This window comes from Chelon labrosus, assembly GCF_963514085.1.
Source record: "Chelon labrosus genome assembly, chromosome: 23".
Classification (NCBI taxonomy): Eukaryota; Metazoa; Chordata; class Actinopteri; order Mugiliformes; family Mugilidae; genus Chelon; species Chelon labrosus.
This window is the reverse complement of record NC_140356.1, coordinates 14,859,141-14,885,295: the sequence shown is the minus strand read 5'-3', so window position 1 is coordinate 14,885,295 and position 26,155 is coordinate 14,859,141. Positions and strand designations below refer to the sequence as shown.

Here is a 26,155-nt window from a genome sequence, read left to right as displayed (position 1 = left end):
CCAGGTACTCCGGCTTCCTCCCACCGTCCAAAGACAAGCTCGTTAATTGGTGACTCTAAATTGGCCGTAGGTGCGACTGTGAATGGTTGTTTATCTCTCTGTGTTAGCCCTGCGATAGACTGGCCACCTGTTCAGGGTGTACCCCACCTCTCACCCAATGACAGGACAAGTACTTACAGAAGATGAATGAATGAATTAAATTTAATTAGGAGATTATTATGCGTACGTACCATATATGTACGCTGTAGAGCTTTCTCATACGAGTTCGACATGTCTCGGCAGGGTAAGCACAGCTGTAGCTAATGATGTTAATTATTCCTGCATTCCTCTGGTATCATGCGTGCAGCCTCGGCGTCACGTCTCACTGGAGCGAACGGAGCAGAGGCGTCGTTAATGTTATCATTTACACCTGTGATTCTCCTCCTAAAACAACCTGGGGAAGAGGGTAAGACGTCAAACCAGAGTGCACCGATAGACTCTGTTATATATATAAACTGCATGCAGTGTAATAGATACTGTCTATATGTAAAATGTTTAGAGAGTTCTGTACTTGTGGTTTTTAATTCCCTGACACATAGGCTTCCCTCAAATGGGGTTGTGTTTGCCATTTGCAGACGTTTTTAGAAAGAAGATGAGTGTTTAGTTAAACAGGGACAATCAAGTAGGTGGAGAATGAAACGTTTATTGAGAAAACATGAATACAAACGTGCAAAGTCATAAACTGGGGGTTAGACTCTGAAAGTATCGACGTCATAGGACTGAATGCAGGTTGACAGGGACGGGACCCCTCGCAGTCTAGACACTGGTGGTGGAGAAGGAGAAGAAGAAGTTGGCAGGTGGCTAAAGATGACTGTGGAGATGGGGAGGAGGAGGAGCGTTGACAGAATGACAGAGTGACTTTAAAGTACAGGAACGAGGGAATGATTGGCTGGGAGAAGGTGGGTAAATAGTTGATTTGATGGAAGAAGTGACGTGCTAATTGAGGATGGACTTATTTTGACAGCGTGGGAAAATAGAAGAGACAAGGAAATAAATCGACAGCCAGCATTCACACACAGTGAGGGGTCAAATCTACCTTATTTGACTTTTGCCTAAGATCATTTAATATATTGTAATGCAGCCGTAAAGAAATGTCTTCACAATCTCAAAATATGTCTGAGGAAAATGTCGATATTCCCAACATATAGTCGTTAGTTATGCCTTTGCATTTCCTACGTTTAGTTGCCAAACTCATGGAGGCAGACACTCACTTCAGACGGCAGCAGTTGCACGGCAGTTACATCACGACCTACGGCTGATGTTACCACTTCAACGCCAAGTATTTTGTACACAAGACTCCTCATGTCATAAACATGAGCTCACAACTGCTATTTGAAGGCATCAACACTACGGTTGCAAGGTTGTAAATACCGCAGAAGGGCGCTGTTACTACCTGGTAAACATGACCTCATGTTATACTTTAGAGCAAGTCAGGCTAACACAGATTCAATACTTTATTTAATGTTTTTATGATGCTTATTTTAAGCGCTTTTAAAGTAGTTTTCTGTAAATAATTCAGATTTTCATTTCGCCGTAGTGTCGAATTGGGACACACGTATTAGTACTCAAGGAGGGATGAATATAATGTTTTTTCCTATAAATAGATATAGTGTTTAGGCACATTGAATAAAAGCTCCAGTTGAGATCAGTTTCTCTTCCACCCACTCTCTTCTTCCCTGCCTGTCCTCTACTGAGGAGTTGTCAGTGGGAGGATGTGCACAACTGAACGTTTCACCTCTCACAGTATATATCAAGGCAATCGATCAGTAATATAAAATGATATATGGTTGGTATTTACCACTAGTGATGTTAAGACTCACTATTAATGAGTTAATTCTGTACCTGTAACACTTCTCTGCATTTCTTGGACAAGCAAACATGTAAATTACTGTTTGTTTTGAGATGAGCACAACTTATCCAAATACCAATCAGTGACTGGGCTGCTCCGCTGCATGCCACAACCTGTGTGTATTTCTGTGTGTACGCGTGACGCAATAAAAATGCAGGTATGCAGATTGATGTAGCTGCTATTTCGCCATTTGAGTCCGGGACGTTTTTTGCTGCACTTCAGGAACAGGAGCAGGAGCAGGGAGTTGCTATAAATAAGCGGAGTTACATACAGTTTGATTGCTCCTTAGTTGGAGCTGATACTATCCTTGGATGCCCAGGTAGGAAACACACACACACACACACACACTCAAAGACACAGAGGATAATGAGGGAAATTGGCTCAGAAATGAAAAAGTCATGAAGGAAAAGACAATACACAGATGGAGACTGTTGATTGTTTAGAAGAAGAAGAGAGGAAACAGTTTCCTGCCTGAGCTTAGCAAATTGTCGATCCTCTAATGTTATCCGGTCCTATTATTTGCCGACACAATTTGTCATTATGTCAATATTCTCATCCTCTCGACTGACGTTGTGTCTATTTTTTACCTTTTACCATTTTCCAGGGAACTTTTTCCGAAGTTGTTGCTCGTAACTCTCCTTCTGCCCTCGCTTCTTTTCTTACAGACTAGTTCTCTCTTCTTTCTCTGCAGTGCTCCTTTTTTTTTTCTTATTATTTCATCTTGACGGAGACACCTGCTGATTTTGATTGCGGTGTTTGTCCACTATACACTTTCACATCGCTATCCTGAAGGCCAGAGACGCTCAAAAACTGGGAGAGATGCTCGTGCTGGGGCTCTCTGTTGCCATAGCTACCAATAGGCTCACCTGTTGCCCAACAGGTCTAATCTTTAAAAAGAAGAGAAGCACGGAGAAAGTGATAAGGGAGCACATACAGAAAGAGAAGTTTGTAGAAATGGAAAGAAAATGGAGTTTGCTGCTTTGGGGATGTCAAAAAAATCTTCTTAGCGTGATTAACCTGAATAAAACTTAATAGTTTGTCAATGACCGGGGCAAATAAAGAGAAATCAATACGTTAGGACAAATTTGAGCGAGTGAGTTTGCTGATCTTTCAGCCATGCTGTCACGCAACTAAACAGGTTTTAGCTTGTGTAGGGGAATAACAACGTTTTTAAATCCGTGTGACACTTGAGCATGAGTCATGTTTTTCAAGCCTCATTAACCTGGAGACTGTTAATTGTTGTGTTTTTGTCTATTCAAATAGAGTGCCGCAGCAAATATGCAACGTCCCCGTTAAATGACTCTTGGTCCGAGGCTTGACGCTAATATTGTTCCACTTTCCTCCACTTTTACTCATTAAGAAGAACTGGATTATCTCCTGTTTTAATCATAAGGATTTGAGTCAGTCACTCTTCTGAGGGTATTTCAGAAAAAAAAAATAATGTTTCTGCTTTAGTGTGTGTTCTCGACTTGTCTTATGTAACTGCTGCATATGGAAATGTGGCTGACTGTGCTGGAGACAGTCAGAAAGTGCCAGCTAAAACTGGCCGAGAGACAGAAGCTGTGTGTGGGTCAGTGCGGCTACATGCAATTATTCAGCCGACAGTTTTGATTACAACACGGTGGAGTTTGCATTTATGTGGAAGTGGACAGCCACTGTTTCTATTCATTTGATCGACTATGTGATAGTGAGGCTGTTGAGAGACTGCGTGTGTGTGTGTGTGTGATAGAGAGATGGTTATCAGATTGTTTACATGGGCAAACAGTCTGATAACCATCTCTGTACACAACCTTAAGACACAGTGATAGGGAACAGAGGAAGAGAGAAGAGTCGGGGCTTGACTCTGGCACAGACACGCAGTCTCTAAGGCACCAAGGCAGGAGATTATTTTATATTCTTGTTTATTCCTCAGATAAACGGAAAGTTACAGCTCTTAGACGATGCATGCGTGTGCAGAGTCGCCAGATGTTTTTACATTTCTTCACCTGCACTTTATCAATAATTAATGAGCTCAAACATGACGTTACATGCACGTTCATTTTGAAATAAGTACATTCATAATGCATTTAACATTAAGCTTTAACACATTAATGCCCAATTATTGGAACAGTTAACAATTAAGCGGACACTTGTGTACTTGATCAGGTCATTTCACTTGATATTTGTTAGTTTTAGTCAATAAAAAGGCATAAAAAAATTGATATTTCTGAAGTGTTCAAAATGTTTCTACCTCAGAGGCGTTTTGAGGCCACAACACTCAACACCTTGTGTACGGTTGCCACGGTTACAGGTGGCCTTCTTGCCTCTGCAAGGTTAGTGGAGAAGGTTTACTTGTCCTGCACTCACAGATATGTACCGGCCCACCTCTAGCATTAAGTATTACCAAAGCGCTGCGTGTATTCAGCCTGAAAGGAGAAGTTAAACGATCAAATAACATTAATGCATTTATATAAGCCTTTGTTGTTTTTCCGATGTTTGGTGCTGGACGGGTAGCATGTGTTTATCGGACGTTTTATTTGTGCTGAAATTTGAAAAAGATGCATATGAGATCAGCTGTAAGGGTTGAGCCTACGCAAAGTTCAACTAACCCTTCCTTCTTTACAGAAACATTTGCTATTGAAAATATGCACAAGGGTTCGTAAACAAATCGCTTTATATTTGGACAGAGTTTAACTCCTGGCTAATGCACCATTTTTTTTTTTTTAAAGAGATGAAGGGTCCGCTGATGCAGGTGGGTGGTGCTCGCGACATGTAAAGGCGCCCACCTGGCACTCAAAGTGGGCCCTTAATTATGCATAACTCTAAGCCATAATTTAAATGTTATATACAAGTGCACCCCTGTAGAGTTGTAATGAGTGGATAAACTCGCTGTAAACATGTTTATTTCTGGGGAGTTATATATGAGGATTGACTCGCTTTTGTAGCCTCAAGTGGCCATATGAGGAAATGCAGGTTTTGTCACTTCACTCCTCGTCTAAAATCTTTGTAGTGATGAGGAGAATGCAGAGTCACGTACAAACACGGCCACAAACTAAGAATAAATATCCTTTAATGAAGTGAGTCACCACAACATGTTTCTTAACATCTGTGTGCCGTAACTCCCTATGATTATTTGTACCTGTGTATCTGTCTCTCATGTTTAATTAAATAACTCTAACTGCATAAATCACTTATTCAGTTTTAGTCACGCTGTGAACAAGACTTTGAGAAACTATAAATAAATAACCACTCCCTGTGGAGCTGAGCAGCAACCTGGATCTCACTTGAAGATAAAGCCGCTCGAGTTTAAGATTCATCCTAGTGATTTTGAGAAAGGTGCTCCTCTGGGGGAATGTAAAAAATAATCAAGATAGAAGAAGAGTAGATGACGCGCCTCGTTTCAGTAGGAGAGAATCTTTTTAACATGCAAGACAGCTGTTGTGACCTCGGGTGTAAGTTGCCTGCAGATGTGGAGATAAACATTCACACTGACTGAAGAGTAGTCGATTAGATGCGTGCACACACACACAAACAGACAATACAGAAACAGACAGGCGTCTACAATCAACATTTAAACATGGAAAACCCCAAGAAGCTTTCAGCAGCATCTTTCACTCCGCTGCACACAGACAGAGAGCGGGCCCGTGAAAGCATCCCCTCAAATGGTCCAAGAACGTCCGTCTCAATGAGTTCATGCATACATGCACAAGTTCAGACACTGAAACACGCTATTAGCACCAACATGGTGAAGGAGCAGAAGTGTAAAATCCTAGTCAGGAGTTCTTTTTTATTTTCCCGTGGAGAAGAAACAAACTGCTTTTCCACGAGGAAGCAGAAGATGTATTGCCTCGTTCTTATCTGCCTATTTGCAGCCTTGCTTGTTTTGTGTATTTGTTTTTCAGCCCATTGCGTTTCTCCCTCTGCGTTCTGTTTACTCTGTATTTTACTCTACATGCTTAAATACGATTGTGTGCTTTGTGTCGTCTGTTCTGATCTTTGTAAAGTGATTAATTTGTATCAACATTGTGACAGGACCTTTTTATGCAAATACGGCGCCTGTGCATGTAGCTTATCCGTATAATTTCATTCTAATCAGTCAACACGTTTGTTTGTGTGTGTGTGTGTGCCCCCCTCTCTGCAGACGACGGACCGTATCAGCGAGACCCACCTCCTCCTCCTCCTCCTCCTCTCTGCTCTTCATCAAAATCAAACGCCGTCTTGGAGGAAAACAGGAAGAGCCACATCCCAGAGGAGTTTGCAGGCCTTCTTCATGGCTCGTCCCCAGCCTGTGAACCCCCTGAAACACCATACCACCTTTACAGCCCCAAACCACTCAAATATACTTCCACAGATGTCCAGAGCAGCCTGCTGCAGACCCCAGAGTTTAACATTGTGATTGGCGGAGGAGCCACTCAGGTTTTCCCCCGGACAGGGAACGAGTCTTCCTCTCAGAGGTCGTCAGTCGATCCCCAAAAGCCGCAGGTTGTGTACCGGACTATCTTCCACACCAGAGTCAACCAGGACCAGGCTCGAACCAGGAACTGTGACAAGGTAGATCTAAATCGTGGATGGTCAACGCTGAGCCACCCTCCCTCTCATTCCTCTGGTCAAAACGGAGAAGTTCCAGAGTTGAGGGGGATCCAGACAGGAGGCAAGGACATTTCATCTGGGACTGGCTACGAGGAGAGGGCTTGCACCCTGGGGAGGATGAGGTCCATGCCTCGCAGTGTGTTGGACCTGCAGCTGTCAAAGTCTCTGTCCAAGTCCGATTCTAACCTGGTGGCTGTGTCCCCCATACAGGTAAGCTGCGCTGAAGATTCTCTGTCTGAATTTACTCATTTGCGCCACGTTTGCTCCACATTATGAAGTTAAACTTTTATCACAGTCATGTTTCTCTGATACATTTGAGACCTCAAAATGATCTCTTTTAAAAAATAGTTATAATAACTTTTATAAAACTTTAGGTCAGCAGAGATTTCAGCATGCACGACAGTCAGTGCATTTATTGAAACTCATTCATCTATATAAATAAATAAGATGAGATCTTGCTGTATCATGTGAGAGGAGAAACCAGTCCGACCAATTAGATAACTCACTAATCTGGGCCACAGTGTTCCTCGCTGTGCAGCACATTTTCAGACATCTTTAATTCACCGTAAATAAATCATAAGCTAAATCCATAGTCTGTTTGATGAAAATAGTGCCGTTTTAGATGAATCTTTGATGGGCACTGAAAGGATTTTGCCATTCTCTAAAACTGTTTATAGTTGCGCATATTTTTAAAGTTAAGATATGTGGAAGTCTTTGCGTGTCATGGTTTCTTTTCTTGTAAAAACAAAATGGTTGGCTGTCTTAGGAGGAGCACAGTTGGGGGTCTGGATCACGGGGCCAGGGCCCTGGAAGCCCCAGCCCACGGGAGGGTGCCTGCCCTGAGGGAAGATTGGAGAGAACGCCCTCCTTCACTGCTGAGTGGGAAGAGGTAAGAAGACGTATTTCCTGACATGTACGGCTCATTACCCAGCGTTTAGGATAAATCTAGTCCTTAAGGAAGGAAACGAGTTGTCAGTCTGTGCCTGTGCTGTGGCACTACGTGTATTTTAGTTGTAAGATTGATTGAAACCAGCGTATTTTTCAAAGTGAACCGACACTGCAGGGAACGCTTTTTTAAACTAGGCACCCACAGCAATGAGGAGCTTCAATTTTTCCTGCCTTTGAAATCCACTCAGCTATTACTGTGCAGAAGGAGCCCAACTGCTAATTTAACATGCTCCCTCACTGATTTTCTTCTGTAACCAGCACTGGAGCTGCAGGGAGGACCAGATATCTAAAAAGCAAAAGCAGTTCCCGTTATAGAAAGCGGAGAGCAGAGGTCGAGGTTGCCGTGTGTGTGTGTGTGTGTGTGTGTGTTCTGGTCTCGGCGTGTGTGTGTTTGTGCCCGGGGCTCTCTCGGTATTAAAGGGTCTGTGACACAGATGTGATCCATTGACTGGGCACCACTGTTGAATCTTCATATACACTTGGGGTCACAGACACATTAACTTCTGCAAAACAGTCTTTGCAAACTGATGCAGCCTTAAAAAAATAAAATAAAATCATTGTGCACACCGCCTCTTTGGAGACAAATGTACGTCCCATCGCACGTAATCATGAAGATGGCTTGATAAGCGTCTCTATTTTTACAGTAACGCTAATGCACGTGAGTCAAAAAAATCCATTTGTGCATGCACATATTCATTAATTACCCGACGCTGCTCATAACTTGCTGATGGTGATGAATTACCATATGGAATTTACCACAATTCTCAGCAATTAAGGTGACCTTTCCTGTTTAATTGCACGCTGCGTGAGGAAGAGATAAGACGGCTTCAGGGAAATTGTGGGGTGATATACGAGGATTTCAGAGGAAAATAACAAAGCTGCTCTATTTGTAGCACACGCTCATGAAAGCATTACATTACTGGCAAGAGGCGAGTCGCGAGGGACATCCCACAACAGTCAGGGATCTGGAGATACGCATACTCATTAGCGCAACAGGCTTAAAGGTAGTCCAGTATACGATGCAAACGTGCGCTTTAAGCGGCTCTAGCTAATGTTGCTGATGCTTGTTGGTATTTAGATGGTTATTAAAATCCAGCAGTGAAATGAAGATGGTCTTTTTGGCCACCGTGAAGTTGCTCATTGTGGGATTATAGCTCAGTCATGTGTCTATTAAACTGAACACTCAAATCAAACAGGCTTTAAAGAAATGTTGTCACTTATTTGTAAGAAAAAATGGGATAAGATGATATTATCAAAGTCTTATAGTCAGATCTGCCATAAGAAAAGTCAATAAATAAAAACTAAACTATAAAAACTAAGGCACATAACAGACTGAAGTGGTATTATAAGAGCTTTGTGATGGGCATATGGTGAGCTTTATGGTGGGCAGCTTTCCTACCTTCCTCCTAGATCTCTGCAATGGATCTATGCAAAGCGTGGTCTTTGCTATTTATACTTATTATTGGGTAATTTCCCCTCCAAAGCGCTATCTAGGAGACAGACGGAGGGATATCGGGTTATATAAAACGGGGGGCAAAGAGGTATCATTTCATGCATGTTATTGTGGTTGTACTTTCTAATATCATATCATCTTAGATAGATTTGCCACCACGAGCATCCACTTTCACATTGCACATAGTAATTTGATCCATTTCAAGTACGTTCCATATAATACTTCCATGTGAGCCGGTGCCTTTGGTGCCGTGACATATGCAGACATTACTGCCTGCTTATCCCATCACAAAGGCCACCTTCACGGTCTGTCGGCTTGCAAACCGTGCTCGCGTTTGTCAGACCTGGCCCTTTAAGCACACAAATTTTCTCTGACCCGTGGTGAGCCAAGCGATCCTGACAGGTGGATGGATGTGCATGTTTGCATAGCTCAGTGGTTTGCAGCCGGGGTCAGGGATGACCGCTCTGCAGCCAGCAGTCACACATTAATGAAGCCGCGGTAGCTCCCTCCCATCCAGGCTCCCGCTTCCTTCATCTCCGCTCTGCCGTCTTTAAGTTTCCTGCTCCTCCACGCTGTTTCAATTCACGAGGGGAATGACTGACATTGAGCTGGCTGGCTGGTATAATGATCATGTTATGTGACACTTGAATCCAGAAATAGGGGTTAGCCTTATTACTGGGAATTGACTTTCCCTTGCACATGCTGTACATCTCTCTAACTCTGGTCCTCCCTCTCTCTCCGTCTCTCTATCTCTGTCTCTCATTTGTTCAGATCGACAAGATTATGAGCTCTATTGGGGCTGGAATAGGCAGTGGATTGGACATCAAGGACGAGACTTCAGGTAAACCACACACAAATGAGTGAATCTGACTTAAAGGATAAGCCCTGTTTAATCACAGGTTGGGTTTTATTCTCATAGTTTGGCCTTTATTTCCACAGGTTATGAGAACATTGTGCTCAACGTTGTAAATGTCAGCATGGCTATGGCTGCATAGCAAAATCTGACAGCTAATAAAAAAAAAAAAAAAGCCAGTAGTTCAGTAAAATAAAGTACAGGAGGTCAATTGTGGGTTAAGAAGTCAGTTTGACTGAGGTTGACATGTAACTTGATTGCGGTGGGTGTATGCTGCAAATGCATTGCCCTTTGTGGGATCAATAAAGTTGTCTGAATCTGAATCTGAGGGCCAAAACCATAAATTACTTACCTTAGCTGTAATTTCAAGGACTTATCTGATTTGCAGGTTGGTGTTTATGTGAGAGATTTCAGATTTAATATGATTCTTGTGTATCAATTTGAGCTTAAATGCGCCTGTTCTCGCCAGCGTTTTCACCTGCTCACCTGCGAATCCTCCACTAGTCACGTCTGTTTACTGCATTCATCCTTCTCTCCCCCGTATTAACTCCCTCACCCTCCACCTCCTGATCCCCCTCCCCTCCTTCCTCTTCCCTTTTCATCTGTGAATGCAAAGCCGCTTTTAACCGTGGTTACCAAAGAAAGAAATCCAGTTTGTGCCAAAACCAGCTCTGCTCCCCCTCCACCAACGCATATGTATCTACACCACAGCCCACCGCACACAGACAAACACATGTATATATATACTGTATGGGGTAGCATGCATACAGTGAGCACGGTGCATGTGTGCATGCATGTGTGTGTGGGAGGGAGCTCGGCTTGCAGACAAAGAAGCCGGAGCTGTTGTGGTGGCTATTATCAGCAGAGCGAGCCAGATATATGTAGAGCGGCAGAGGGAGCATCAACGCTGAGGGAAGATTGAGACTGGAGGTAGACAGAGGAAAGTGAGTGAGAGAGCGAAGCAGAGAGGGAGAGAGAGCGAGGGAACGAAGGAGGAAAGCTGCGCTCTGAGAAAAGAGAGAGAGAGAGAGACAGAGAGAGAGAGGAGGCTGCAGAAGCATACAGATGAGAGTGGGAGTACTTGATAAAGAGAAATCTACAACGCAGGCAGCTCTCGCTCTTGCTCTCTCTCTCTCTATCCCTTGCTCTCGTTCTCTCTCTCTCTCTCTCTCACTCTCTCTCTCTTTCTCTCTTACACACACACTTGGAAACACACACACACACGCGCTCAGGGGAGCAGCCAAGCGAGCGCAACAGCTGAAAAGAAAGCGGCTGCTGTGCTGTACGCGACAAACACACAGCCGCGTTTGCTGCCGGGATCTATACCTCCCCCCCCTTTTATCCGTCAACCATCGCTGGCAGGATCTAACCCCCAGGACAGAGGCTCTTTTCTGGATAAAACTTCAGCCTTCACCCCTTCTCATTCGTTCCCTAGCTGGATTTAGAGAAAGCGGCATCTGGACGCCTTAACCTGTACTTTAACCCTCTTGCACCCTTGCATGCTGACCCCCTCCATCCTCACCATGCCTCTAGCCTAGCCCTCCTTTCCTTCTCTCTTCACCCCTTTCCTCCCCCTTTCTACCTGTCCTCCCATCATTTTCCTCCTCCTCCTGCTGCTGCCTTGCCAAAAGACTCTTCAAAAGCATGGCGGGCTCTTTCGACAGCCACTTTGCCCGCCATAACATGATGTGGCAATGCCAGCTGTCTCAGCCGGACTGCCGCTGCTACCGCGTGGATGGCTACTCCCTACTGAAGCGTTTGCCCCTCCACCCCCTCATAGGTCCCCGCTGCCCACTGCAGTCCGTGGGCCAATGGCTAGACTCCATCGGCCTGGTCCAGTACGAAAACCACCTGCTGGCCAATGGATTTGACAACGTCCAGTTCATGGTGAGTGTTTCTACAAGTCTTTTTTTGGGGGGGAGGGAGAAAGAGGGAGTTTCAGATTGATTATTAGCTCTTTTTTTATGATCTCCAAATGTTCCCACCTCCCTTTAAGTGTAGCTCATCATCTCTAATTATTGTCTTTGCAGTGATTAGCCTGCCTTCTCCATCCTTTTCATTTAGATTCCTCTTTTTCGTATCATCTTCCCTTCCCATCATTACTGCCTCTCCCCACTGATGCCATGTGAGGTCCTCCTACGCACAGAAAATCCTACACCCTATCTCCACCACAGCAAAAAAAAATAAAAAATCCAAGCTGCACACATTCATGCTCATACTGCATTAAAAAAATCATGTCAAAATCATGGTTAGTTTATGCACCGATACACTTGGACAAATGGAAATACTGTGCGCATGACCACCTGTAGCCAGTGGATCAAAAAAGCGATCACATCATCTCCTGTGTTTTATCCGACGGTCCCTTCCTCTCCGGTGACGTAGGAAGAGAAACACGCTGGGTCATTTATGCAATCGGAAACTCTTGTGATGTTGCCGTGCATGTGCATATTAGTGAGACAGATTGCCACAGGAAGAGCGGCTTATTGAGCAGTAAATAAGGAAATGAGGAGAAAGACAGAAAGGCAGAAGAGAAGCGATGAAGCTAAAGTGAGAGAAACTGCAGCAGAGGCAGAAAGATGGGAGACGAAGCAGCGGGATGCTGACGGGAGGAGTTTCTCTGGAGTTGGAGATCGTCTCTAGCACAGGGAGAAGATATGATGACTCCAAAGTTGTTGAAGTTATCAAAACACTTGACATTTTTGCTCTGAGATAAGAGTCTTTTATTCGTTATTGTCAGATGTGACGTTCTCTCTGAACGTGCAGGAATCATTCTGTACATGTATTATAATGTGTGTGTGTGTGTACACATGTGTGTGTGCGTTCTGGTCCTCCACTCGGCGTGACCTGCATCTGTTCCTTTGGTTACCGTGGAAACAGGCTGCGATCACAGAATCTCTGCCGTGTCTTTGTGTGTTTTCTCTCCCACACGTGGTCACTGTTTATCTGCATGTTCTCAGCTGCTCTCTGCACGTATTTGATGCCAAATGAATGGGTTCGAGGCCATTAGGTGTGTGTGCGCGCGCAAAGGAGAAGACATTCATGCCTCGTGTGTCTTCTCATCTACTCTTCAGTGACTAATTATAATTTTTGCATATTAATCAGTCCTAGTAACACGCCAGCAGATGAATCTCCTCCTTTCTTCTTCTTCTCCCTTTCTTGTGTCAGTTCAATCCACTGAGGCCCGAGTATCACCAGGTCTGATGAAAATATTTTGTTGGAGCATGTAGACTAAAAAGTAAATAATACATGAAATTAAACCATAAAAAAGTGACGATACTTCAGTACATGGAGCCATCTGAATCCTCTCAGAGGTTATTGCAGAGCCTGCAGCGCGAGTATTTATCCTTCTTGTACAGATCCTTCATGCTTTGCATTTCAGGATGTCACTGAAAAGATTATTTGTCCCCAAGGTATGCATGGGAGATTTTTTTTACAGTGTTTGTCTAATTAAAATACGGTGAAAGCTTGTGATGGAGAATAAATTACACCTGTCTTAGATAATATACATTTCCACTTTTGCCCAAATGTTTCCACACAAAAGAAATAAGTGAACATTTATGGAGATATTTAGAAGGGTTAGTTGTAATTAAAACATATAGATCTTTTTGTTTTTACACTCTTTTAAAAAAAAATCTAGCTTTAACTGAATTTGCTGATTGGCTAAAACACTACACTAACCTTCAAAACAGGCCACATTGTTTTGTGCATTTAAATTGCTGGTTGGTGGACTATATAAAGAGATTATAAACAACCTCACCCCTTTGATGAAGGAGAGATAATATTAGATGATAATATCATGCAACTTGTCCTTTAGAATAACTCACAAACCGAATTAAATGCTTCTGTTTCTGTCTTTCTGTGAGTGAAGGAATGTACAAGCTTAATCAAATCCTCCAGCTTCACTACAGCTTCTGGTTTTAATTGAAATTTAACACAAATCAAGTAAAAGAAAAAATAAGTTTGGTACTGTTCAAATTCGTTGACGTCTTCAAAAAGAACCTTGCATGTGTTTGCCTTTAGCGAGTTAATGTCCTGGAGGCTGGAGTCGCTGCAGCAGCTGTGAGAGTGTCCAGGCAACTGTTAACGTCACACTTTGACTGTTTGCATAAGCAGTGTTTTTTTTTGTTTTTCTTTTAGCTCTGATGTATGTGAGTAATGTCCCCAGGTGAGCCCGTACATATGCGTATCTCTATTACCCTCATTTGCATCTAGTTTATAGTCCCTAACAGTTTGTGAAAGTGCTTCTCAGAGACTTTCTGCTCCCCTGGACTTACCCATCTTGTCTAAAACGATTCCTAATAGCTCAGTCGTCTCCTTCGAAATGCCGTTAGATGCAATTAATATTGAAAAGGGCTGAGATGAAACAGCCTTGCAAACATTATGGTGACTTCAAAGTCTCTTGTGTGAGCGGCGTCTCGCTCTGGGTCTTAAAGTTTTTGCTGGCGTCCCACTTGCTTAGCCAAGTTTTTCAACTCTTTTTGTTGGTGTTCATGACTAAACAACAAGACCATTAATGTTTTTCTGACCTTGTGAAAACTGGGTGTCTGCCATAAATTGATAATAATGCAGTAGAGGCACAAGCTACAGGGATTACATAGGAATTTTCGTCTCTCCTTTTCTTTCTTCACTGTGGATCCCTCAAGGAGAGCTTTGGGTCAAATTCATTTTAGCATCATTTGGTATAGGAAATCAAGTTAAATGGCAGATTCAAACCGCGACATGTCGGCGCATTAGAATATAAAAGCTTCTAGGTTTCTGTTTCAGGGTCAGTTCAAGTTCATCTGGAGAACTGATTGGTTTGCAAATTAATTTGACCTCGAGTTCCATATGGATTAGCGTATGACAGTGAAAAGTCTCCTTGTAGTGTGCAAGAACACATACAGACATGCATACATAGAAACCACATGGACCATTCCAATCTACCAGTACTATTAACTGTTAATGGGGGCCATTAGAGTGGGCATGTCTGGTCACCTCAACCAGCCAGTAGAGGACAAGTGATGCTAGATTGATGGACAAATAGTAAGAGGTGGAGCGGTTGTCATGGAGACGGCATTAAATATGCTGGATGAAGATGAATCACGGCAATTTTCAAATGACTGTATGTATGGAACAAGACAAAGACGAGAGAACAAATCAGGACTGTGTGTGCCTGAGAGGCCAACTGCAGTGACTCTGACTTTGTGTTTGCATCCAAACACAGACTTGTCTGGTACCTTGGCTTTCTGAAAACAAATATCTAATTAACAAATTTGTTTGGCAGCAGCTAATTTGATTGTTTTAGGAGAACAACGTGTGTGTGCACTGTAAGTAGCGCCTCTTTACACGTCCAGCAGACAGTAGCATGTGCTCTAGCTTGAATTTCCACGTGGCAGAAAGGGTTTGGCTATGTATAAAGACGTAACGTCACCGATGGATTTCCTGAAGAGTGGTTTTAAAGCTCAATGTTTTGCACAATCTTGTGAGTGCCTGACTCCACCTGACAGTGCAAGATGCAATTGTGGTGCCTAGGCAGAGTGAGCTCCCTGGCAGGGTATCCTCATAGTGGCCACACCCTTAATTATGTGGAATTTAAAGGCTTAATACAATTTAACCAGGAGAGTTGTATAAAAATTAGAAAAATTTAGCTATAGAGACCAAAATGTTTGTTTTTTGTTTGTACCAGGCTGTGAATACCGTTTGTTTCTGCTGTAAAGTTGGACATTTTAACATGGAGGTCTATGGGGATTGCTTCGCTTTTGTACCCAGCCTCGAGTGGCCATTTGAGGAACTGCACATGGAGTCTGGTTTAATTTTCCTTGGATTATAATCCTTAATAATCCTTGGATTGTTTTCACACGGAAATTACTGAGTGCTTGTTCTGTATATAGCAGGGATTGTTACAGGTTAGTGGATTAGTCGCCCTAAACAGGAAGTTTGACTAGTCGCTGATCACGTGACAATAACAAAATGGACGCCTCCGAGAAGATAGGTGTAGAGCCTAGTGAGTCGTTACAGCAAATTAGCAGCGGTTCATCAAGTGTGTGGAAATACTTCACTAAAGACGAAGCCCATACTACCTTGACGTGCAGAATATGTAAGTCAGTCCTGAAATACAACAAAAGTACTACTGCAATGCACACTCGTCTAAAAAGGAATCCGTTAATGGCGAATGCTAATGTAACGGCAGCAGCCAATTAACAACTTCACCAACCGTCCTGCGGTAACAGAGAGGATGAGGCTGCACATGAACTATTTGCTGGTGAATATCAGCGTCATTGTTAAAGTTATTAGATCTTTTGCTGCGGTACATGGACGCATGTGTTTATTTTGAGTTCTGTTGTGTTCTATTAATTGGTTGCTGTGTTTGTAAAGCGTGTTGTTTTTTTTTTGCTCCGTGATGTCCGTGAATGCACCATGCGAGACACGTGGCTGAGAGTTTGCAGTGCGAGAGTCCGCATATAATTTGTGGTGGCAGGTTGACATGTGTTTATGGTGTGGCGTGGGCTACGGCCATAGACTGTATATAAATATGGATACCGCGTCCCCACTTCCTAGCATCGGCCAAACTGATGCTATTTTTCGATAGGGGTGTCCATGGTTGGCAGGGACAGTAGCCTGTGTTCAAGCTTCAATAAACTTGCAGAAAAACCTCTTTAGCTTCCTTTGTGTTAGACACTACAATGTGTATTCAGGTCAAGAATATAAATTTCATTGTTGCAAAGCATTGATGTCATCTGCAACTAGTTGACTTTGACCGGACTTTCACCACATAATAGTCGACTTAGAAAATGTTGAAGTCGTTCAACCCCTAGTGTGCAGTAATGCTGATGAGAGCATTGAACCCAAATTCTCACATTTGGGGCTATATAATTAAAAGAGCCTAAAGATGCTAAGACACAGAGGCAAATTGTGATTTCCCTTGGGCGTTATATAATATCGTTGTCCAAGATCCATATTCATCCAGTCAAAGAGGGAGGGCTTTTGATAAAAACCTCATTAATGCTCCGAACCACTTAACTGTATCATCTTTGAGATTATTGTAATAAAAAAAAATAAAAAATCCATTCACCTTGCTTAGTCCTCTGACTGCAGTCACACTGTCCCTGTTAACACTTATCATTACAATCAAACGTACACTCTCTCCCTCTCACCCACCACCGTAGATGCTCAGATATGTGTCCAGAACATGAGCATGGAGAGAGGAGAGTGAAGAGCCTGATAGTGGTAATAAGATTTGTTATCGCTCACTTGAGACATAAATTCTAGAGAAACTCTAGTAGGCGTCAAATGAACTGATGCTCAGTGGATTGTGGAGGCACGGAGGAACCCACAAAATCTTTTTTCTTTTTACAGTAAAATCTGTTTGATCGTGATACCTTTTATGTAGTTTCATTTAGCACAATGAAATGAAAGAAAAAGTCTAGAGATGGCAAATAGTTTCACACAGCTGCAGAAGTAAATGAGATCGTAGTAGAAAGTATTATGAAGGCACTGTGCACCCAAGAACAGCTGCCAGGAAAAGCGACTGCAAGGCTTGTGGAATGAATTTAACGCTGCTCCTGCCCCTCAAAGGCATAGAAATAAAAATAAAACATTGTCAGTATCCATATTTAAAGGTGCCACATGTAATCCTCCTCATAAATGGGATTTATTTTTAAAAGGAAAAGTCTTCAAACTGCCAGGAAGTTGTAGAAACTTAATTTAGTGCTGCTTCACGCAGGCAAAGATGAATCTGAGGAACGGCACTTTGCAAAGACACCAAAAGGAATTTAAATTACCGACTAGAAGTGCAAGTGAGGATAGCGAAGATATGGTGTGAATAGTAAGTGAGAGGCAACAAAATAATGGGAAAGGAGAAAGGCTTCACTGATAGCGGAGCAGCGAAGAATGGCAAAGAGGCGAGGGAGGAACACAGGCATGAAAGGACGAGAACAGAGAAAGAGCACGAGACGCATGATTTGTGGCGCTCAGCTCGGCCTGCTGGCGCCGATAATAGCCGTCACTAGCCAGGCTGAATATCGGTTTTTGCTCCATCTCTAATCTTGCCTCAACCCCCTGCCACTGTGCATGAATTTTAATTTCTGCCTTCAGAGGATTCAGTGGCCCACTGTGCCACCGTTGTTAAGTGTTGTGGTCCAACTATCACAAACCAAACGCGGGCCGTGGTAATTGCATCAACGCTGTGGATGCTGAACACCTCCTGCCACCAGGAAAATGGATTGTTAGCCTTCAGACTAATGCTGCATATCAAGTATTTGTGATAAATATTGTAAACACGATAAGACACGTGCGTTTATGTCCAGGATTAAACTTGTAAGATATAAGAACTGTGATGAAAAGCTGAGCCAAGAGAGTTGCTCTCTGTTACTCTCTCTTTTAAGCTAGCTGTAGTTGGCTTGTGATGTTTATCCCCTGATCCATCATGTGCACTTGGAAATGGCAGATGTAGGGCAAACATTATGTTAAGACAGGAAGGGAAACAGGACAAAAGAGGTTTGGAGAGAGAAAGAAAAACATTAAGGAACTCAATCTTTCAGTATCAGGAGCCCAACAGGGAGCAATTAAGCCCCCCGATCTACTCCGTGAGTCATTACTCTGCTGCAAAGTTGGTTGTAGCACGGTGAGTCCACCGCTAGCTCTGCGCTCCATTAATCAGCCTGGGAGCTGATCTATGAACTGCGCTCCTCGCAGAAGCCCCAGCGTACAAACCGGCGAGGAGAACGTGGAAGCAGTAAGTTTATAGCAACGGAACGAGCCCAATCAGCTGCTTCCTCCGGTTTCATAGTCAGTGCATGGAGTGGATGGTGGAGCCCTGGAGACGAAGTTTAACTAATAAGCCTGAAGCAACATCACTCAGTTTTAAGGGGCTTTTTCTGTCCAAAGTGAGCTGAGAGTTTAAGCTTTTCCCACAGCTTTATATTATATAAACCACTGACTGATCACATCATGTCAGTTTTTTGATTCTGAATCCACCAGTTAAAAAATGTATTCATGCCAGATCAATAAGTCTATCAACTTAATTCGGCTAATTACTCTTCTTAACCTTCAGGTGGATAATTTTGAGTTTAAATTTGAATTTCTGTAACTTTCAAAAGGTTGAACCACAAACGGATACAAGATTAAACAGATTTAGATTAAATTAGTGAATTCAATGCCCAAGTGGTACATATAGCGTGTCGTCTGAGCGTTGGTGGTCTGATTGTCAGCCCCTCCACATGCCTGAGTAAGACACTGAAAGGTGCTCCCAGTGGCAGGCTTGTACCTTCAGCATGGCAGCTTTCTCATTGCTGTGTGTTGGTTTCGGTGTCTGAATGAGTGAATACGAGATATTTGTAAAGAGCTTTAAACTGCTAACATTAGAAGATTCCTAAATATGTGCAGTTACTGTTGAATCAAGCTGATGCTGATCTTTGTACGTCCCCAAGTATTCATTTTTAAAAAGATATTCAGTCATATAGCTACTAATACAAACTATACAGTGTTTTTAATATTGTTAAATATTCACTGCATTATTTATTTTGGTCTTTAACCATAAATTCATTAAAAAAAAAGATGAACAAGGGACTAAACAGTAAAGTAGACTTAAGGGAAGATCAGTAAACTCAGAGCATGTATTAATACACTAGATCGTATACTTGTTAGCAAGCGTCTACAGTCTGGTATGGTCTTCTTACACCAGTCATGTCTTTGAGATTTCACTGTACAGTTGACTACCAGTAGATCTTGACCAGTAGAAGTCCTAAAGACTGGATCCTGTTTTTTTAGTGTTATGTGCATGAAGATGCTCAAACTCATGTGGGTGTTGCCGTGCACATTCTTGCTATGGTGTCACGCTAATCCCCGGGTTTCTGCTAGCTTGCAAAACATGAACATAAATAATGCATGTATGAAACTCTTTGAAAATCTGCTTTTCACGTGTTTTCATGAGGTTGTAAATGGAAGGGATGAAAAGGATGCACACAGTGCTTTTTTTAATTATTATTTTTTTTAGATCAAAACGTTGCTTTGTTACTCTGCGGGTTAGCTTAGAAAAACTGCATTACATTATTCAAATTTTTGTTTAGCAGAATTAGGATTTATTGCTGATACTGTGTTGTGTGTGTGTGTGTGTGTGTGTGCAGCGTACTCCATGTTCCAGCTTTGATTTTCTCCGGCTTGTGCGCTCAGTTCGACAATCATTTCCCTGATAGGCTCTGTAGAACTGTGCTGATTGTCCTTGAGTGATGTTTCTGACAATCTCCTCATTCATATTTAAATAAGTTCCACGCGTTCAGTTTGCAATCATGGCGCTCTTGAGCTGTTTGGCTCAATGGCTCCTCAACAGTAAAAATCAAACAGCTACCCAATGACTTTTTCTGTTTGAACCAGAAGACTGTAAAGTTCTTCTCATGAAACTTTATCTTTCTAATTCCAGCACCGCTCCCACATTTCATGTTTGTTTTTTCAGTTTCTTGACGGATTTTTATGCAACTGGAACTGCTCGAAGCCTCCTAGGCAAAATGTAAATCTCTAACATAGAGTAAAAATGTACTGTAGTTCATTCAGACTGCTGAGCTCTGCAGGAAACGGCCGTGTGCAACATTTTATTTCTGGAAAGGCTTTGAAAATTCAATATACAGAGGACTGCTCCATTCTTTAATGAAAAATGCAATCAGGTACAATTAGCAGGTGCAGAGCTGAACGCAGACTGAAGTATGAAGTCCAAGCCAAGGGAGTATATAGAAATCGGTATGTTTCATGCACCACTGCAGAAAAGCTGCAGTGAAAACTAAACTGCAGCTTTTTCCTATCTAGAATGAAAATGTCACCGGCTCGGAGCAAAATGTCCTTTCCGAGGCCGCAGCGTTCCCCGGAGTCGACCTCTGGACAGAAGTGAAATAGATGGAGAGGAAAAAAAAGCGGGCTTCCTCTATCTACCTGTGTTCTGTTTCTCTCTCTCGGATGTTTATCGCCGTTATTAGTTCGACAGGAAGGAGATGTGGAGGGAATGACAAGTGTAATCTTTTAATTCCTACACAGAGAGAGAGTGTGTGTGTTGTGTGTTGTGGGTGGATGAGTCTGCCTGCAGGCCGGTCACACAGTCCCTCTCCTCTTCCTATATCTTTACCATCATTTCGGTGATTACGTCGCTTTTACTTCTCACTTCTGTCCCTGTCTATGTTTCTGCTTATAGTTCTGGCTGAGGTGGCCTTTTCTGTGCTGCGGCTGTCTACCTGCACACTGCATCACTTCTTTCCTCTAATTATCTGTCTGCATGAAGGCTCCCTCCCTCTCTCTCTCCCTGATGGCTCTCTTATAGCGTCCTATTGCATTAATTAAAGGTGTGATGCCCAGACAGGCTCTTGTTAATATATCTTGTGAGTTGAGTCCTAAATAAGAATATCAAACATATCTACCACGCTGTTGAACTTGTGTTTTATTACTTCCTTATTGAGACCTTGGTCTGTTTGGGCATTAGGGCAATATAATAACTCCTACAAAATCCTCTTTAAACTATATTTGCTTCAAAACGTACACAGCTTCTAAGCAAAGACTGAGTTTCTAATATTGTAGGAGATGATGACCAAGGCAGACCCATGCCTTCATCGTTACTGCCCACATCAGTTCAGACTTCATTTATTTTTAATTGGTTGTTTTGCTCCCTCCGCGTTTCTGTATTTGTTTCAAACAGAAATCAAGCATCGACATGGTTTTTAAGGTGCTAATATTTTCCTAGTGATGGAGTATCAAACATTTACACAACACCCTCTCCCAATGTGATTGAAAATTTCTCCTGATCTCGTCAGTCTGCTCTGATTGAAGTGGTTACCTGAGGCTGACTGGGTTATTATTCTGATAATCAGTGGACTGCTAGTGTCCGTGTAAACAGAGCTGTCCCTTCCCATCAGCAAACCACGCTAATGTGTTTTTTCATCTTTCCACACAGCCATGGGTTAGTAGTTATGTCTGCACATTGTGGAAACTGTTTACATTATCATATAATTATTAGGCAGCGCAGCCTGATAATGATGTGCATTGAAAATCCAAATGTACATTCAGTGTTCAAGTTAATCGTTTATAAAACTTAAGCAAGCTTCAGCCGTCTGAATATCTCTTAAACTGTACTGCATGCTTTCAGAAGTGGTCTGCAGAAAAAAATAAACTACACCTGATTTGTAGCTAAAACATGACCAGTGTAACAGGTTCTGGTTCATTGTGCAAATGCTGAACAGGAGCGATGCTAAATGTCAGCTGCTGTTGTTGTTGTGTCTTCAATCGAGGTTTTAATTATTATTTTGCCAGAGAACTCCCACAAAAATCATGTTTTGTGCAGCATCGTTAGCTATCGTTGCAGACATACTGACCCTGGCTTCTGTTTGCTTCACAGGGCAGCAATGTGGTGGAGGACCAGGACCTGCTGGAGATTGGGATCCTCAACTCAGCCCACAGACAACGACTCCTGCAGGCCATACGGCTGCTGCCCAGGGTCAGTACTGCTGCTGATAATCAAACCCTCTCTCAGGAACATCTCTGACAGCTGAAACTGCTTTATTTTAGTGTTGGCCTCATGAAAGTTACATAAACCCCGAGTTAGGTAGAGAAAGTTGTAACAAATTTCCGTTTTTTTGGAAATCACTCGACTAATTCGGCTTCGTTTAATGTGAAATTGAGCAAATCTTCTGCTGCATCCGTGTGTTTCCATGTGATGTAACTCTCTGTGGGTGGTCGGGTTTCTCTCTGCATGTTCTGCTGAATACTTGAACAGGAAGCCAAGGAGCAGTTCAGGGACTCTGTGAGAGATGCTGCATTATCACATCCTCCAAAGCACTTGAAATTAAATGACGCTATAAACGGCTAAATCCACACCATCCTGCATCTGTGAAATGCACAAAATAAAAACAACAGAGAAAACAGGCCAAGCGTTGCTCTAAAAGGTGAAAATTATACCTGCTTTTGCTATATGTTCGGTCAAGGTTAAAAGCTGTTGTATGTGTGTGAGAGAGAGACTCGAAATAAGATCAAAGGTGTCCAGCTGTACGGTGAGAGCAGAGGAGAGGAGTCAAAAGATGGGACGGAGAGAAAATGGAGAGCTCAGAGATAAGCAGGTTTCACACAGACTGGCTCCAAGAGAAACTTTGATCTCCGGTCAGTCAGCATTTTCTTCTCACATCTCAGCTAAACTTTTTAAAACACTATAAAAGATGAAACCTTTTACTTCGTGTCATCCCCCTCTCTCTCTCTCACACACACACACGTATACAAACACATGCTCAGCTTAAGGTGGAGGTTGTGGGATGCCGGTTTGAAGCAGCGTCAACTCTCTGAAGCAGACTGTCAAAATAAAAGCTTATGAATTATGAATTATCTGCTACGCTGTAGGTATCTCGGTCTAAGCAGTAACCTGCTGCTTTTGGTGTTTTATCCCTGACTTTTCTCCAAAGTTGAGCTCTTGTTTACTTAGAAATCTGAGGAAGAACTGGTTGAGATTCCTCACCTCTTTCCTTCTGTGTCCTGGATAACTGGGAAAGCTGTTCAACCGAATAAATCTTTAATGATCCCTGTGTAGAAATGAGGCTGTTGCAGTAAAGTCAAAAAAAAAGATGAATGAGAAAGTGCAGCACATCAAATACAAACAGAATTAAACAGCTGTCTGGTTATGTAAGAATTAGGTATGAAGAGAGTTTGAATTTGTACAGAATCTTTTAGATAGCAGCTCTTCTATGTTTGAAAGCTCCAGGTCCAGAAATATAACACACAATCTCACTACATTTCCAAAGGCTTCAGCTCTCCAGGATACCTTTTACAATTTCATAAAGAATCGTTTAAAAAATGGTAAAATTCATTCATTCACTCTCCGTTCCGTCTACACCTAAGGTGCGGCCTATCGGATACGATGGCAACAACCCCACATCGGTGGCAGAGTGGCTGGAGTCTTTGGAGCTCGGCGACTACACCAAGTCCTTCCTCATCAACGGTTACACCTCCATGGAGCTGGTCAAGAAGATCTGGGAGATTGAGCTCATCAATGTAAGTCCCAGACACTTTTTCATCTCCTTGTGCGCTACAGAAAAATGTCTGTTTTAAAGGATAACGCCAGTGTCCCGCTCTTGCGCGTCTTCTTTTATAAAAACATAAGCCCTGGACGAGTTTAGCTTGAGTCCACGTACGCAGCTTTGTGTACTCGCCAGGGCACAAAAAAAATAATCAATCCACAGCTGAAAAAGTTCCCAACAAATGCACCAAGATCTGCTTTACTTTACTGCAGTGCTCAGCTGTTTTCAGGAAATCACTAAGCCGTATAGTTGTGAGCTGTTTTTAAAGATTTACAACTTCACACAAAGAAGGAAAGGAAATATTATTGAGACTTCATTGCATCGATTGTTTCTCTCTGTTGGTGAGGCATGTGTACAAAGTCTTCTTAAAGCAAAGAAGAGATGTGCAACCATGGAGTAATCCTTTGACTCTGTCTTTTCAACCGTCCTATCCCCACAGCTGAGTGTTGTGAAGCTGAGAGCTTGTTAGTTAGTGTCCTCATTTTTCACCCTGGTGACAGAGTGTATCACCTACTCAGTGTATTGCTCTGGAGACCCATACATCAGTATCTGCACAAGCTCAGTGCTTTGGCCTCTTACCCGAAACACGGCTGAAGTCGATGCAAAAGTTCCCTCTGTGGGAAACACGCCAAGGCCGTGCTGTGAAGAATGCCCATCAGGCGTTTCTTCTCATTACTGTGCATCGCGTGCAGAGAATACAAACAGGAAGGAGGTGCACGTTGGCTGTTATATCATAACCTCACAACATCTTTCTTCTTTTCTTTCTCCGTTTTGTCTGAGCAGCTTGTCGTCTCTGAGCTTTTTTGTAGTTCGAAATGTATGCAGCTGCTGAATGTCCTCTGTAAATATCAGTAACGGTGGATGGTAACAAGGTTTGACATCCGAGCTCCTGTGTTGTCACAAAGCGTTGCGGGGTTTATGATTCAGTTTTTTACCAACATTAATTCTTCACTAGAGATGAGATTTTTGCTGCAGCCTGATCTCATCGGGAGCGATGCGCTCCTTTGATGATGAGTGTAACGAAATCACGCTCGATTGCAGAGGGCGCCAGTCTGGCTGATTTCAAAAGAGAGAGAGAAAGAGAGAGAGAGAGAAGGGGTGTTTTTCCTTCCTAGTGGAGGATAAAGTGATGAGTGATCAGCTGGAGGAGGTGGAGAGGGAGTTATGTAAGCATGTGGGATGCAAGATGTTTCATAGCGATGGGGATACCGCCCACGTGCTGCGCTTCAGTGTGTGTGTGTGTGTGTGTGTGTGTGTGTGTGTGTGTGTGTGTGGGGATGCATATGTGAGATAGGATAAGTGTTAATACATGCTGTTTATGTGCTGTACGTGTTTAAATGTATCACCCTTAAAAACACAAGCCAAACTATACATCAGTCTCCTCCCGTGGAAAACAGACACGCCTTAAAGTCTAGATGATTCATTTTAGAGCTGCGTGTAAATAAAATCATAAGGATAAATTAATGAGGGTTTGGTCTTAATGTACAGAAATGGGTGAAACTCTGCTGCAGTGCTGAGTGAAGCCACTAGAGGCTGCTCAAGTACACAGTATGACCAGAAGTACTGAAGGTGTCCACATACTTCTGAGTACTGTCATTGCTTTTTATGCTGTTTTCTAGACCAGGCTTGTTTTATTTTAGTCAATAGTGCACACAGCTTTGTGTCAACAGTTTGTGGGAAGGGAGCAACGCCACTTGGTACAAAAATAGCTCGAGTAAGAAACTGATATCTGGTGTTCTTGAGGTGAGGAAAGTACAAATTGACTGGGGTAGTCTTTGTTCTATTGTTTTAACTAATACTTTATTATCAGTGTCTTACCTTTATAGCCGTCCAGTTCTTCTTAACATTTAAATAGATATAACTGTTAACTCATAGGTAGTGTTTTTTTAAATAGACTTGGCATAGCACTATATTTCGGGCAACACAAGATGGCGTTCGAGTTGTACACTTCTAAATTACTACTAAATGTCAGTGTAAGCACGATGAACATAGAAGGATTAAGAGACAATGGGTCATTTTATAGTGTGGATATGAAATGTTAAAAAAATATGAAAAAATCAAATTGTGTCAGGACTAGTACTTATTTTTTTAAATTACAACCTATGCAATGACACTGAAAGTGGTGTCGACTATTTTTTTTGTTCATTTCTGTCTTAAATTAAAATCCGAACTATAATGGTGTCAAATATATGTTCAAATTGACCAGGTTTAATGTTGGTTGTGCATTTCTTCCAGGCTAAATAGAATCTAAACAGTCTTCAGCCGCTCTTGATTCGTCTTATATTTATTTTTGGTTCAACACACAGCGTATACTGCGTGTGTTGGATTAAGCTAAGCATCTAATTTACATCTACAGGCATTATGCGGGTTCGTGCCACAATAAAAGAAACAAACGAGGCGTACACAAAGCAGATAGATAAAACCCCATC

At 42.5% G+C, this 26,155-nt stretch overlaps 1 protein-coding gene across 6 annotated transcripts in view; it reads left to right on the top strand.

Annotated features, from left to right (window-relative positions):
- anks1b (ankyrin repeat and sterile alpha motif domain containing 1B) overlaps positions 1-26,155 on the top strand; it is a 193,246-nt gene that overhangs the window by 132,739 nt on the left and 34,352 nt on the right. For all 6 annotated transcript variants that reach the window (XM_084573565.1, XM_084573564.1, XM_084573563.1 and 3 more), the window contains 6 exons: positions 6,009-6,667; positions 7,224-7,346; positions 9,630-9,699; positions 11,492-11,598; positions 22,061-22,159; positions 23,548-23,700. In XM_084573565.1, coding sequence (XP_084429691.1) covers positions 6,009-6,667; positions 7,224-7,346; positions 9,630-9,699; positions 11,492-11,598; positions 22,061-22,159; positions 23,548-23,700 — 1,211 coding nt within the window. The remainder of the gene's footprint in view (positions 1-6,008; positions 6,668-7,223; positions 7,347-9,629; positions 9,700-11,491; positions 11,599-22,060; positions 22,160-23,547; positions 23,701-26,155) is intronic.